The following is a 16317-nucleotide window of genomic DNA, read 5'->3' as shown; positions in this document are numbered from 1 at the left end:
AGGGAAGTACCATCTGTTTAATTTTTAATTGTATTTTTTTCATATTCTCCTTCAGCCCAGAAGAGATTTCAGGTGGCTTATACAAATACACAATACAACAAAATGAAAATAAAGGCACAGAAACCAAGGTGAAGAGAGAACAGTGAATGACAGCCGGATCATTTCAGTAATCTGTAATGCATGTGAACAGGTCCTGCCCAGATGAATACCATTGCCACAAAACCCCTAGTATATCATGCTTGCAGGTAGTAGGGCTTGGAAAATGTATCTTAGAGCTAAAGGTAACACTTCTGTTTTACAAATGAAACTGAAGTTAAGTCCTGCTCTGGTTCCAGCATATAATGTGCATGTGCCTGAATGAGGGAGAGGGAGGAGAAACCCTTTGTAAATTATACGGAGTACAAAGTTTGGGTCCCCTGTGTTTGGCAAGAGACCACAGGCAGCTGCCTCTGCTTCCTCGGCTGCCGGGACCACTTGATTGAAATGGCCAACAAGGAGAGGGGAGGCAGAAGAGGATAGACGGAAATTAGCATTTCAATAAGCTATCCTGCCACCAGAATTGATTGAGTGCTTGTTATGTGTCAGCTAGTCTGCTCAGCACTTCATATTTACTATATTTCATATTTAGTGTAGTCTAAATTACATGTTGGAGGGTAGGTAGCCTAGGAGTTAAGGGCACAAGCTTGGGTAGGAGGGGTGAGAGTCCTGCCTCCCTCAATCGCTTGCTACAATCCTTGGTTATCGCCTATGTTCCTTCACATGCGAACCCCAATTTATCTGCTTCCTGGGTCGTGGTAGCGAATCAGTAGGCTAAAGCATGTTAAGTGCGTGGCCCAATGTTAGCACACAGTAAACAACAACATAAACAACAGCACACGTTTTTGAGTGATAAGGGCGGCAGGGGCGTCCTATCCTGAAACACTATCCCCCCCCCACCTCCCACCCCCATAGCAGGTCTCTCCGTTTAGTTCGAGTGGAACCCGGCGCGGGTTCTGCCGCGGCGCGGGCTCCGCGGTGGGGAAGCCGCAGGCGGCGTGCGGAGGAGGCGCGCCGCCTAATGCAGTTGTCAGTTAATTAGAGGAGAAGGTTATGTCATTAACGGCGGGATCGAAGCAAAAGGAATTAAGAGGCTCTGGCAGCGCTGCTGCCACGCTCTCTGCGCGGGCCGCAGGCCGAATTCAACAAAAATTCGATACGCATTAGTGCACTGTCAGCGGCTGCCCGGGACGCGGGGCCGCCGAGCGCGGGAGCTGATGCGCCTAGGTTGGGCGGCCCCGCGAGGGACGCGGTGCCTTGCTGGGAAGGGCCTACGCCGCCTGGAGCCCCTGCGAGTGGTGGGGCGAGGCCGGGCGTGGGATGCGGGATGGCCTCTCAGGCGAGTTGCGTGGCCTGACCCTGGGGAGGCTGGGGGCACGGTGGCTGGCTCCTCGCCAGGCCCCCTCCCACTGACTTTAGTCACAAGGAAGCCAAGTTGACCTTCCCAGACTAGGCCAGGCCACGATGTAACCCACCCTTCCAGTACTGACTCCTTCATGGCCTTTATCACAGCGTCATTTCATGGTGGTCTGTACAACTTTCTTATCATGTCTTTTCCCCAACCAGACTGTTAACTGCAGGAGGGCAGGGACTGTGTAAGTCTGCCTTGTTTATCTGCACTCACAGAGCCTGGCACATGGTAGGTGCTTAGTAAATATCAATATTTGCAGACAGAATTAATCTCCTCACAAACCCAGTGAGTTGGTAGAGTGAGGAAATTGAGGCTCAAAGAAATAAAGTGACAGGCCCAGGATCACACCAGTTTCCGCCAAAGAAACCCCAAGCTCTTTCCTTAAGTAAATCACCTCATCTGTCTGAATCTTGTTTTCCTGTCTGGGGAAAATTAGTTAGAGCTGCCTCCAAACTATGTGCCAGGGACTGTGCACTTCTTTTAGATTTTCTCCTTTAATTCTCACAACAGCACTGTAAGACAGAAATTGTTTTATAAAGGTGGAGTTTGATACTAGCAAGAACTGGGCCCATTATTTGCCTGTTTGCACTCAGATCCATTGCTCCCCTTATGATACTCCGCGTCACAAATGGGTTCCCCTGACCCCTCTACCCCAAACCCACCTCTCAGCAGGCTACATTTCCCAGGCTTCCTTGTCACTGAATTTTGTTTGGGTTTGGCCAATGGGAGCCACTGGCTCGAGATTAGGGGGCTGAGGACAGGAGGAAACAGGGGACCCTCAGCCTTGGCAGCTTCTGGGCTCCATCTCCCTTATTTTGGACTCCAGACCAGGGATGGTAGCGGTTTCCTGCTCTTGCTAATCTCTGGGTCACCTCACTTTCCCCTGTTTGGCTTCTTGGTTTTTCCATTACCTGAGTGGCCACAGTATTAAATTCTCTGTATTAAATTCCCTCTGTTTGGATGGGGTAGGAGGGGAATATAGGAGATGTAACAGGTAATAATAAAGTTCTTTTTATTTTTTAAATAAATAAATAAATAAATTCCCTCTGTTTGAAATACTAAGAGTGAATTCATTTTCCTGATTACCCTAAGAGCCGTGATTGGAATCCAGATCTGTCTGACTACAGAAGTGCACTTAAAGTTTTTTTTTTACAGAAGATGATAGTGGGGCAAAGCAGTAAAAGTGATAACCATTTAACCACCCTGCCCAGAGAGCTCTTCCCAGGTCCCTTTTGTGAGAGAAATTAGTTTTAGAGATGATGATCCACTCATAAAGCCTATTCATAATTTATTATGTTTAAGAAATTCTGCTTTCCATAGCTAAAATATTGTTTATACCTGTAAATGAAGATATTAATAACATCTACTTACCAGAGTTGTTTTGATTATTAAATGAACTAATGTATGCCAAACCCTTGGTATGTGGTAGATGTTCAATGATAGCTTCAAAACCTGGTTAATTTTTAGTACCTTCAGTTTTCTCAGCTTGGTGATCCTGGAGTGTGGAGGACAGCTGCTCTGTTTTTCATTCCATCGAATTCTTATCACATTGTAGATTCACCTTGCCCATTGGACCAGTGAGTGAGAAGTAGTAATCAGATGGCTGGCCTGGCAGCTACAATCCACAGATGTGTGCAGTGAATGTTAGATCTGAGTGAATGCTTCTAAATCAATTGGACCTCCCTAGAGACTTGGCTGGCAATGAATGAGAGTGTGAGGTGCTTTTGACACACATATGCAGCATCTGATTTGAGTGAAAATGTCTGCTCAACAGTCCCGAGGGCAGTTTCCTCCCGATTGATTTGCAACTTTTTTTTTTTTTTTGCGGTACACGGGCCTCTCACTGTTGTGGTCTCCCCCATTGTGGAGCACAGGCTCCGGACGCGCAGGCTCAGCGGCCATGGCTCATGGGCCCAGCTGCTCCGCGGCATGTGGGATCTTCCCGGACCGGGGCACAAACCCGCATCCCCTGCATTGGCAGGCGGACTCTCAACCACTGCACCACCCGGGAAGCCCTGATTTGCAACTTTTGATCTCAATGGAAAAGAAGCCAAATGTAAAGAGGTAGTTTTCTCAGTGAACAAGAAATCTTGTTGTGCTTTCCTTTCTGAACTTGGGGGGTGGGGGAGAAGTACCATCTCCTATTACCGGCAAAGGGGCTACAGAGACCAAACTTTGCTAGAGAAGGGTGTTTAAAGGTGGGGGTGGGAGTTGGGGAGAGGAGCTTCTTAACCCACACAACTCCCAATGACTCGGGAGAACCAGGAGACCAGAAACTGCCCTTGATGCAATCCAGTTGCAGACAGCAGATTAAGTCTTCAGCTACCACAGTCTAGAATCTGGGTCTGGGAGTCCCACCTGTGCCCTTGGACATTTTCGCTCAAATCAGATACTGGATGCATGTGTCAAAAGCACCTCACACTCTCATTCATTGCCAGCCAAGTCTCTAGCGCAGTCCAGTTGATTTAGAAGCATTTGCTCAGATCTAACATTCGATGTACACATCTTCTGTGGATTGTAGCTGCCAGGTCAGCCATCTGATTACTACTTCTCACTCACTGGTCCAATGGGCAAGGTGAATCTACAATGTGATAAGAATTCGAGGCACTTCATTTGAGCTTGCCCTGACTACTGCACAGGCTGCTAGGCACTCATATGAGTCATTGATGTAAATGCAATTTAAAGAAGTTTGTAGACCTTACAGATATATTTGAGGTTATGGTTTTAAGCTAGAACAGTAGCTAAAAAACTGTTTTTTACTGTAATAGCATAAGTCTCCTACTCCTAGAAGTTAAGAGTACAGGATTTGGAGTCAAATAGACCCAGGTTCCAATACTAGCTCATGTGACGTGACTACTTCTCACTTAACCTTTCTGAGCCTCAGATTTCTCATCTGTAAGACAGGAATGATAATGCCTATCTGGAAGGGTTGTGAAGGTTAAATAAGATACTAAGGTGAGAGCTTAAGAAATGGTAGCCATGTTAGAATTGTTCACAAATTTATCTGCCAACTAATATTTTGGAACAAAATAGGGAGTCTGGTCAACGAGGTCATTATAGTCTTCAGAACTCTCTAGTATTCATACTTTGGTTTGTCATCTATGGTCCACTTCTCTAGGAACTGTTCCCACTCATAGTTCTTGCCAAATAGCTAGACCTGGGCAGCCATGTTTGTGCCATATGACCCTGTCCCCTTGGTTTGTTGGTTGGACCACAAGTGAACACTTAACCTAAGCTAGACAAATCAGATTCCTCTCTTGGGCACTGAAGCAGTCAATTGTGGGGAGTCATGTAGACTCCAGAACTAGTACAGCTGATGGATGAGCTGAGGAAACTGATACGGCGAAGTACAGAGACATATACAACAAAGAAGCCATTTAGCTTTAGTCTACGTGAAAATAATGGAAATGGACTTGTTCCTGATGATTTTTTCAGTTCCATAAGGTCTAGCCATGCTAATTTCCTGTCCTTGAAGTCTATGCAGTCTACACACCCAACCATTAGTACTCACCTTTTCTTACACTAGCACGAGTGCCTCTCTTTTCCTTGCAACCCAAAGAGACTATTCTAGGATAAGGGCAATGTTGTCCCTTTATAAGGTAAAACACACTTCTTTAAAAACTCGAATGGTTTTCTTACAAATGAGCTTATATACTCAAAACACACCCATACCTCAGTTAACTAGTAAGCACAAATCAGTAAGACCAGTTATGAAGCAGAATATCAACAAACTAGTTGAGAAACTTTTTCCCCCATGTTTTCTTAAATATTTTGTCATTATATGGAAAGGCTCAAAATGTTTGATTTGCAACAGCACCTGGAAGTTCTCAAAAAATTGTATTATATGATCATGTAGTTTCTAAAGGGATATATTTTTTTACATCTTTATTGGAGTATAATTGCTTTACAATGGTGTGTTAGTTTCTGCTTTATAACAAAGTGAATCAGTTATACATATACATATGTTCCTATATCTCTTCCCTCTTGCGTCTCCCTCCCTCCCACCCTCCCTATCCCACCCCTCTACGTGGTCACAAACCACCAAGCTGATCGCTCTGTGCTATGCGGCTGCTTCCCACTAGCTATCTGTTTTACATTTGGTAGTGTATATATGTCCATGCCACTCTCTCACTTTGTCTAAAGGGATATTGAGGACCTAAGGATGGGTGGGGTTAGAGGACTTACACTGAGCTAATTAAAGAAACAGGGAAGGCAATTCCCTGGCGGTCCAGTCGGTAGGATTTCACACTTTCACTGCTGAGGGCCTGGGTTCAATCCCTGGTCGGGGAACTAAGCCACATGGTGTGGCCAAAAAAAAAAAAAAAAAGAAAGAAAGAAAATTGTAAAAAAAATAAACAGGGAAAAGCTATCTGAGAGTATATAATTATAAATATCTGTTATCCCCATCAGTAAAGTGGGGATAATAATGTACCCACTTCATATCATTGATCCAAGTATTAAATGAAGTTGTGCATGCGAATTCTTTGCCTGCTGCCTGGCATACAGATTAAAATCCATAAATGTTTTATTAGCTACAGTGATTATGAAAATGTGACAAAAGTTGGTGCTGGAGCCAGACTTTAAAGGAAAATGAGAGGGGGTATAGCTCAGTGGTAGAGCATTTGACTGCAGATCAAGAGGTCCCCGGTTCAAATCCAGGTACCCCTTGTCTACTTTTCTGGGCTTCCCTGGTGGTGCAGTGGTTAAGAATCCGCCTGCCAATGCAGGGGACATGGGTTCGAGCCCTGGTCCAGGAAGATCCCACATGCCACGGAGCAACTAAGCCCGTGTGCCACAACTACTTAGCCCACGTGCTACAACTGCTGAAGCCCACGCGCCTAGAGCCTGTGCTCTGCAACAAGAGAAGCCACCGCAATGAGAAGCCTGCACACCACAACGAAGAGTAGCCTCCGCTCGCTGCAACTATAGAAAGCCCACGTGCAGCAACAAAGACCCAAAGCAGCCATAAATAAATAAATAAAATTTATATTTTAAAAAAGGAAAATGCTCTAAAATTAAATTAAAATTAAAGTAATTGCTCTGATATCTACGCAGTAGCTTTGTGAGGGTAGGTACTGGGTCTTGATTGCTGTGGTTTTCATAGAGCTTAGTGCCTATTCGATAAGTAATTTTTGAATAATTACTGAGCCCTCAGTATGGTCATCACAGACTGAAAAGGAGTTTGAAAGCTTTGGAAAGTAAAATGGTGATTTTGAAGAGGATTCTAATTCTGGAGTAGAAGAATTGAAAAGTAGGTAGATGAGAAGGGTGGAGAGGAGGGGTTCATGGGCTTAGAAGGTCAACATGAACACCCACAAATTCTTAAATTTTTTTCCAGAGTTTAAAGGCATGAGCTTAGTCAAGAAATTCTAACATGATATGGGTTGAATTTGCACCATCCCCTCAAATTTATATGTTGAAATCCTAACTTCCAGTACCTCAGAATGTGACCTTAGTTGGAAACAGGGCCATTTCAGATATGCTTAAGATGAGGACTACAATAGCCAAGACATGGAAGCAAACTAAATGTCCATCTACAGATGAATGGCTAAAGAAGATGTGTTTTATATATATGTATATATATATATATATATATATATATATATGTATATACACACAGTGGATTTTTACCCAGCCATAAAAAAGAATGAAATAGTGGTATTTGCAACAACATGGATGGACCTAGAGATGATCATACTAAGTGAAGTAAGTCAGACAGAGAAAGACAAATATCATATGATCTCACTTATATGTGTAATCTAAAAAATTGATACAAGTGAACTTATTTACAAAACAGAAATAGACTCAGACACAGAAAACAAACCTATGGTTACCAAAGGGGAAAGTGGGGTCAAGGACAAATTAGGAATTTGGGATTAATAGATCTACACTACTATGTATAATATAAAATAGATAAGCAACAAGGACCTACTGTATAGCACAGGTACCTATATTCAATATCTTGTAATAACTTATGGAATCACTTTGCTGTACGCTTTGCTGTTACAGAAACATTGTAAATCAACTACACCTCAATTAAAAAAAAAAGATGAGGTCAAACTGGAGAAGGGTGGACTTCGAATCCAGTACCTCTAGTGTCCTTATAAAAAGACAAAAACTGGACATAGACAAGCACACAGGGAGAATGTCGTGTGAAGATGAAGGCAGAGATCAAGATGGTGAGCCTATAAGCCAAGAACACCAAAGATGGCCAGCAAACCACCAGCTAGGGGAGAGGCCTGGAACAGATTCTCTCTCACAGCCCTCGGAGGGAACCAACTCTGCTCAAACCTTGATTTTGGACATCTAGCCTCCAGAACTGTGATACAATGAATTTCTGTTGGTTAAGCCACCCATTTTGTGGTACTTTGTTACCACATTAGTTTGCTAGGCAGCTCTAGCAAACTAGTGTATGAAGCAAACAAATCCAAAAATGCTGCCCCTGTGGCTCTCCCAGTGGTCATTTCTGCCCAAGCCCAGATAATTAGATCTATAGGTGCTTTCCCCAAACCACTTCTGTTACAATAGCTCCTGCCAAGTATGCTTCCAAGCAGCAGGCAGAATGATGTGGAAAGCCCTTGACCTATTAGTCCCAAGGAGCACAGTAGTTTTAAGTCCAATCAACTACAACCATGCAATTAAAAAAATATATATCCTGCTTAGGTCTGAAGAGCTTTAAAAAAGTTTGCAATTTAGCTATTTCATCCTAACACTATTTTAATAAGTAATAATAATTGCTAAAAATTGATTGATTATTATGGGTTAGGGAGTTTGCTAAACACTTTACAAACATCATTTCTTTAATCCTCTCAACAGCCTTAGGAGATAAGTACTATTATTTACATTTTATCAAGGAAGAAACTGAGACTCAGAGAATTAGCTTGTCTACAAATCCATAGCTAGCCAGTAATGGAGCTGACCTCAGACCCGAGGTGGCCTGAGCCCAGAGTCCATGATCTTTGTTACCACGCTCCTCTGTCTCCTGAGGGTACTGGGCCTCCATGCAGAGAAAGCTTAGGGAACATTAGATCCCTCCCCTTGTCTGACTTAGTCTCCTTGTAATTGACATAAAAGCTACTGCTTGTTCTGCCTGCATTTTCAAGCTCAAATTGAAAGAAAAGTGACTGGCATGTAGTAAGTGCTCAGTAAGTGTTAGCTATTATTGCTATTAATATTGCATTGTATGTGTTTCTCTCTGGCAAGGGAGGTGAATCCCTAGTCTATTGATAACAGTCAGTACTTAGAAGTATTCCTGAATGAACAAGATGAGTGGAGTAGGGGCTTGGAAAGTAAAGTTGATCTAGGAAAAAAAATGAGAAGTGAGGGTAAGGGGCTTAGGGCTGGGGGAGGGGGCAAGGGACAGAGAAAGCAGTTGGCAGAAGGCCAGATACCACTTTGCCTTTGGTATGGCTGCCCCTGGGGGTTCAGAGGTGGGGGCTGTGTAGCCTTTCTGCTCCTGATTGGTCAGCTCACCTAGCTTTATCCTGTATTTTCTCCCCTTTACGGTGTTGGGGAGGCTGCAGCTTGTGGTTACATAAAGCTTCTTGGAATTCTTCCAGGAAGAGGAGAAGTGCCTGAGGTGCTGACAAACAAAGGTTCTGGGGTGAAGAAGTGTGTGAGTAAGAGTGATTGTGTACCGTCCATCTGCGTCATGGTGAGGCCGGAGGGCATTGGAATCAGGCAGATTTAGGTGGAAGTCCCAGCTCTCCCGTTTTAGTAACTGTATGACTTACCTTCCTGAGTCTGATTTTCTCTTCTATAATAACGATGATAACGGTACCTACTGCATAAGCATTTATAAGCCTAGTACAATGCCTAATAAATTATAATGGTTATTATTGTTATTGTTATTATTTTAAGTGTTAGGGTTTAATATCCTCTCTGCCTGAACATATGAATTCCCAAGTCTCCTCCTCTCCCTCCTGTTCCCTCAGTCCTGAAAATTTGAGACAAATTCCTCCAAGTGCCCCTTGATACCTCTGCTTTCCCCTGGTCCTTCCAGTGGGGCCAGGCCTTCAGGGACCCTTGGGCAGCCCTAGGACAGTGCAAAGCATCCCTCCATGACTCTGGGATGGTCCTTTTTTCCCACAGCCTAGGAAGGGTTGATAAAAGCCTTATCTGAGTCACATTCCATTACAGGATTAAATCAGACTTGCTCTGGGGCCTTCTGTCTGCTACCCCAGGCTTGATGCCCGCAGCTCCTTGTTATTGCCTTTGGCCCAATCTGAGGTCATCACACTTCTTTGGGCCCAAGGGACCCTCAGAGGCAGAGGCTGAGGAGAGGCTCTGGCAGCCATTTGGGATCAATTTCAAGTAGCAAGGACTGACTAAGCATGGAGGCCAACAGCTAGGCACTCACTAGGCACCTTGGGTGGCAGACTGGGAGGAAGGATTCTCACCCAGTCATCTCCAACCTGAGGCAAGAAATGACAGGCTCCATGAGGGCAGTCAACAGGGATGCAGGAGATTAGCAAATGAGAGTTAATGGGGCAAAGGTATCATCATGTAATTGCAGAGTTATGGGACAAAGGAATAATTGTGTGATTGCAGGTGAGTTGCTAAATTTCTCTGAGACTTTGTTTTTTCAACTCTGAGCTGGGAACATTAGCAGTTACTACAAAAAGTTAATTTAGATCGAAATGTATGAGTTAAAACAACTAGGTTTTAGAGATAAACCTGAGTTTGGATTCTGGCTTGGCCACCCACTGACCTTGTGCCACACTGTTAACTTCTCAGACCCTGTTTCCTCATGGGTAAAAAGGAGGAAATAACACTTCCCTCCCAGGGTTGTACGGGTTAGAGAAATTTAGGCATAGCAGTTAGCAGTTACTAAGGCAAGTGCACTAGGGCAAGTGTGTACCCCCATCCCCTGGCCCCTAGTGCTGCTGAACGAATGGGTACTCATGAGTCTTCTTCAGACCGTGTAGGTGGGAGTGGGTTTAGCCTTCTTGTCTACCTTCTCAAATTAGAGAGGCAGCAGAGAAGATGCATTTCTCTTGCCCAGGTTGCGAGTGTTGGGGGGGGCGCGCGCGGGGGGACGGTGTTAGAGGATGGGATGCATGTCTCTGTGTGTCCCCTGGCAGAAAGAGCTGGGACTGAGCCAGATGCCTCTTCAGCATGAGGTCAACACCGTGGAGATATGTTTACCGGATTTGGGTCAGCTTGGGACCAGCGTCAGCTTGGAGAGCAAAGCAGGAAGGAAGGGAGAAAGGGGGATTTCATTAGCCTCCAACAACCAGGTGGGCCTTGGAGTAGGCAGGTGCAAGCTGTGAGCTGTCTGGGAGGCTATCCAAAGACAGGGAAGGCCTAAATGCTCAGTGCCAGGCTGCCCCAGCGAGGGCTCCTTCCTGAGTCTGAGGTGCCAGCTCAGGACTCCCAGCTTGTACTTCACCCTCTCTCTGCCCAGATCTTTCATCTTCCTGGCTCCCTTCTTCTCCCTTACTTCTTATTTTTATTTGCCACCACTCTGTAATTTTATTGTGATTGATCCTTTCCTGACCTGGACCCAGCAGGTAATCTGGCAAGTGTGAAGGGACACCGGACCCCCTGCCTGTTGGAAATGTAACAATCTTTGTGTAACGACTGTCTGCATGGCATGATCTCATCTCATCCTCAGAACAACTTTATGAACAAGCTTCTCTTAGTACCTTCCTATTCCAGTTGAGGAAACTCTCATTCTATGAGATAAAACAACTTGCTCATGGTTGCTTGACTAGGAAGTGGCTGAAGCAGGACTTGTTCAAAGACTCAGTGACTCTTCCATTCCAACTCCAGATAAAGAGCATTCTTGGGTCGGAGCTGTGCTTTCTACACTCATGGATCCTGGGGAAGTGTGAGAATGGAGCTGTTTTCTCAGGAGGGCCCGCAAGCTCAGTGGAGTGGCCACTGTGCTGCCAGAAACAGTGGGCTGGTAGAGGGTGCTCTGATGTCTTCCTCAGGGGACAGGAGCCAGGCACTGAGCTCACAGGAGGGGGTATGCTGAAAGTGGAGATTGTTCCATCCAAGTTTTAAAGGGAAGCCCAGAGGTTCCTGGAGAACATAAGTAAAATAAAACAAAAATGGGGGAGACAGTAGGTTACTTTGAAATGATGCCAGTAGATGCCCCCTGCTATAGCAGTGGTTAGGCACATGAGCCTTGGAGTCTGGCAGATCTGGGTTTGAGTGCCACATTGGCACCTGCTTCTGTGGGTGACCTTTTGCAAGGCATTTAAATTCTTGAAGCCTCAGTTTCTTCATCTGTAAAATGGAGAAGATAGTGGTACTTTGTTGTGAGGATCAAATGATATCATGTTTCATAAAGCTCATAGCCTAATACCTGAACCTCAGTCAATTAAAAAAAAAGGTATTGGTAATAGAACTGGATTAAGAGTAAACACCTGTCAGAAATGTTCTTTACCTTGATCTGGGTGGTGGTTTTATGAGTGTGTGCATATGTAAAAGAAAAAAAAAAACCTTGAATTGTACACTTAAAATTAAATTACTTTTCACATGTGAAAATGGGTACTTTTCACATTTTATTTTATGTATCTTATACCTTAACAACAAAAAAAAACAAGAGCAAGAAAAACAAAAGGAAGCTCTTGTAAGTCAGGGTTGGTAAAGTGAAAGGGTTCAAATTAAAAAAAAAATTGCAGGCTAAAATGTAGGAAAAAATGTATTATGGAGGTATGTCAGGAAGTTAATTAATAAAAACATGTTTCCCCCCCTCGGATTTTGTAATGCTTATGGGATTTGTCAGTTTTTTTTTTTTTTTTTTTTTGGCCGCACCACGCGGCACGCGGATCTTAGTTCCCCAATCTGGGATCGAACCAGCGCCCCCTGCAATGGCAGCGTGGAGTCTTAAACCACTGGATCGCCAAGGAAATCCCTGTCATTTTTTTAAAATGTGTAATTTTGTATGATTTCTTTTATTATCCTAAGTAAATATTCACTTTTGTAGTGAAAAAAATGTGAATTGGGGCTTCCCTGGTGGCGCAGTGGTTGAGAGTCTGCCTGCCATTGCAGGGGACACGGGTTCATGCTCCGGTCCGGGAAGACCCCACATGCTGCATAGCAGCTGGGCCCGTGAGCCATGGCCGCTAAGCCTGCGCGTCCGGAGCCTGCGCTCCGCAACGAGAGAGGCCACAACGGTGAGAGGCCCGCGTACCGCAAAAAAAAAAAAAAAAAAAGTGACCCCCTCTTCGGTAGTGCTTTGCAGTGGGACCCTCTTGGGATAGGAGAGAAAGCAGGATTTGCTAGGCTGGATAAGGATAGAGCCACCCCCCTCCTGCCCTCCTCCCTCAGCTGGTTGGAACCAATGAACAGCCTTGGTGTGAGGTCCTGTGGTTGTCCTGAGGGAAGCCTGCCTGATGAGAAGCCTGCTGTGATCAGGCTTAGCTCTTTGCCCCTGCAGAAGGAGCTCCCACTGTATCATCTTCCCCATGGCAAAGAGAATGAGCAACACAGTGATATCAGTCCAGTCAATTCTCCCTCCTCCTAACAGTTCTCAGCATTGACCTTGGAGGTGAGGCATCCTTAGGGGGACCTTACTGAGTAATAGGGATAAAGAACACTGAGAAGGGGGGGTACCCAGGCTCTGAGCCTCCGATGAGCAGGGCTGGTAGCAAGGCGTCCCATTACATCCTGGAGCTATTACTTTGGGGAAATGGAATTGGACAAGCCTGCCTTCCCATTATGCAAAGAAAGGGCTTTTCAAGTAAATTTCCATTTAACTATGAGCTGAGATCAGTGAAGATGGGGCCATAATAGCTTAGATGGTCATTGCAGCTATTAAAAATACATTTTTTACCATGTGCTCAGGCTGCCTTGTCATCTTCGTATCATTCATCCCCAGAAGACTGTGACTCAACCTTTTGCAAGCTTCTGGGAGGCAGGTTAATGTGCGTCTGTCTTTTCAACTTTTTAATTCTTTGACATACACAGTGGATGAAATTTACATGCTTGACACAGCCCATGGATGTATTCAGAATGTGACAAAAAGTTGGTCCAGGATGGAGATGGAGGTGGGTGGTGGGTGGTAAGTAAAGCACTTCACTCACTGGTCATTGCCTGCAATGTTGGGCTTGCCTCTCTCTTTAGACCATCTCATGCTGCCATTCCCTGCATAGGACCTCAGACAAGCACAGTTCCATTATAAGCTCAAGGCCTTCAAATGGTGGTCTCTGCTGCCTGGATACTCTTACCTCATGCTCTACCAGGCTGACTCCCACTTATTCTCCAGGTCTCAACTTGAACCTGTGTCTTCAAGGAAGCCTCCCCTGACCCACTCCCCACCCCCAGACCAGGTTAGGGCCTTCAACTGGATTTCTGTCTTTGGATAACAAACTGCCCTTAACCATTTGGTCATGATTCTGCAGTTTGACTGGGCTCAGTCTTGCCTGGGTGACCTCTGCAGCTGCTGTCAGTTGTTGGGTTGACTGGCTGCTAGCTGTTCCTAGGTAGCCTTGCTCATTGTAAGGAGCCTCAGCCAAAATGGTGGAAGCAGCTGGGACAGCTAGAATGCCTGAGACAGCTAGGAGGCTAACCTGGGGCTTCCTTACATGGTGGCTTCAGGGCAGCAAGAGGGTGAGAGTAGAAGCTGTAAGGTCCCTCGATGGGGACCTTCCTCCAACTCTCAAGCATTGGAAACTGCGCTTTCAGGGCAGGTGGCCCTTAGAGTACATCCCTTGAAGGTCCCCAGAAGTCACTTCTACTGCATTTGTTTTACCAATAGGTTAAAGAAAGTCATAGGGCCAGCACAAATTCAACGGCAGAGAAATAGACTCACTTCTTGATGAAAAGTCATCTTGCAAAAGGGTATGTATCTAGGGATAGAAGGACTTACAGCCATCTTTGGCCATAGTCTAGCACAGGTCTAGTTCCCTAAGTGTTTCCTTCACTGCTTTTTTAACTGTTGTTTGACTAATTCCTTGTATGATTGTTTCTTTGTCATTTTTATCTCCCACTAGACAACACGGTCCATGAATGTAGGGACTGACTTTCTTGTCCATCACTCTATTCCCAGAGCTTGGCACATAGTGGAAACTAAGTAGTTGTTAAATGAACAGATGGATGAATGAATGAATAAATAAGGCTACAGGAGTCCCAAAGTTGCAGCATAAGGCTTTGGAGATAGTCCTGGGTTTGAAATCTAGTTCTATCACTTCCTAGGTGTTTGACCTTAGGCAAGTTGCTTGATCCGCTGAGCCTCAGTTTCTTTATCTTTAGAGATTAAAATAAACCACACCTGGGGACTTCCCTGGTGGCGCAGTGGTTGGGACTCCACGCTCCCAATGTAGGGGGCCCGGTTTCAATCCCTGGTCAGGGAAATGGATCCCACGTGCATGCTGCAGCTAGGAGTTTGCATGCCACAACTAAGGAGCCTGCCTGCCGCAACTAAGACCCGGCACAGCCAAATAAATAAATAAAATAAATATTTTTAAAAAATAGGGACTTCCCTGGTGGCGCAGAGATTAAGAATCCGCCTGCCAATGCAAGGGACAGGGGTTCGAGCCCTGGTCTGGGAAGATCCCACATGCCGTGGAGCAACTAAGCCCGTGCGCCACAACTACTGAGCCCACGTGCCACAACTACTGAAGCCCGTGTGCCTACAGCCCGTGCTCCGCACCAAGAGAAGCCACTGCAAGGAGAAGCCCACACACCACAACGAAGAGTAGCCCCCACTCGCCGCAACTAGAGAAAGCCTGCGCGCAGCAACGAAGACCCAACACAGCCATAAATAAACAAACAAATAAATAAATAATTAAAAACAAAAAAATAAACCACACCTCACAGTCTAATCCTAACCATGAGGGTTTCAACTCCACATTTGCTCTCTTCCCTTCTCTTTGTGACCCTCTTAGCTTTTCTTACTCTACAGGTGAGGGCTAGTTGCCTTGTTTTAAGGGGCTTCCCCCAACCCCCAAGTATTGGAAACTGGGCTGTCAGGGCAGGTGGCCCTCAGAGTACATCCCTTGAAGGTCCCCAGGAGTCTATTCTATATAGACCATTGCCCCAACACTATTAGTGGCTGCAAATCAGTGGTTCTCAACTAGGAGTGATTCTGCCCCACAGGGGACGTTTGGCAATGTCTGAGACATTTTTTTTTTTTTTTTTTTTTTTTTTTTGCAGTACGTGGGCCTCTCACTTTTGCGGCCTCTCCCTTTGAGGAACACAGGCTCTGGACGCGCAGGCTCAGTGGCCATGGCTCACGGGCCCAGCTGCTCCGCGGCATATGGGATCTTCCCAGACTGGGGCACGAACCCGTGTCCCCTGCATTGGCAGGTGGACTCTCAACCACTGCGCCATCAGGGAAGCCCTGTCTGAGACATTTTTGGTTGTCACGGGCATTTTTGGTTGGGGAGGGGAATGCTACTGGCATCTAGAGGCTAGCAGCTAGGGATGTTAAACATCTTAAAATGCACAGGACAGCCCTCTCCCAGACCCAACAAAAAACTAAACGGCCCCAGATATCCATAGGGCTGAAACGCTGATGGGAACTGACTGTTCTTTCTGTCCTCACCAGTTTAGATGTAATAGATTCTTCCTGGTAGTAGTCAGCCCTCACCCTTCTTTAGCTCTGGTGTCTGGTAATGGCCACAGTTCTCCCATTCCTGGACCACACAGCTTTTGAGCAACAGCTTTTCTGCTTAGGCAGTTTGAAGAGAAGGGAGGGAGGAAATGGCTCTATCTGTTGGCCAGAGCTGGGATCACAGCAGGAGAAGACAATGGAGTTTTTTCTGGGAAAGGCCTCAGGTGTGTCAACCTTCACTGTATTACAAACCCCTAGGGCAGCTGGAGAATGTTAGTTGGGACAGCACAAGACTGGATAAAGTTGTTACTGAAGCTGTCGTGTGTGACAAGCTTGGGGTTAGGGCCTAGAGTTGAATTCA

At 45.5% G+C, this 16317-nt stretch overlaps 1 protein-coding gene across 1 annotated transcript in view; it reads left to right on the top strand.

The window, feature by feature from the left end:
- Positions 1-15379, top strand: part of GFRA3 (GDNF family receptor alpha 3) — a 40778-nt gene extending 25399 nt beyond the window's left edge. The window contains exon 8 of the mRNA XM_081230905.1: positions 14876-15379. Coding sequence (XP_081087031.1) covers positions 14876-14902 — 27 coding nt within the window. The 3' untranslated portion in view covers positions 14903-15379. The remainder of the gene's footprint in view (positions 1-14875) is intronic.
- The last annotated feature ends 938 nt before the right edge of the window (positions 15380-16317 follow it).

The sequence above is a fragment of the Mesoplodon bidens genome (assembly GCF_964165515.1).
Source record: "Mesoplodon bidens genome assembly, chromosome: 4".
In the NCBI taxonomy this organism is placed as follows: Eukaryota; Metazoa; Chordata; class Mammalia; order Artiodactyla; family Ziphiidae; genus Mesoplodon; species Mesoplodon bidens.
The sequence above is the reverse complement of the archived record's forward strand: the minus strand, read 5'-3'. Positions and strand labels throughout refer to the sequence as shown.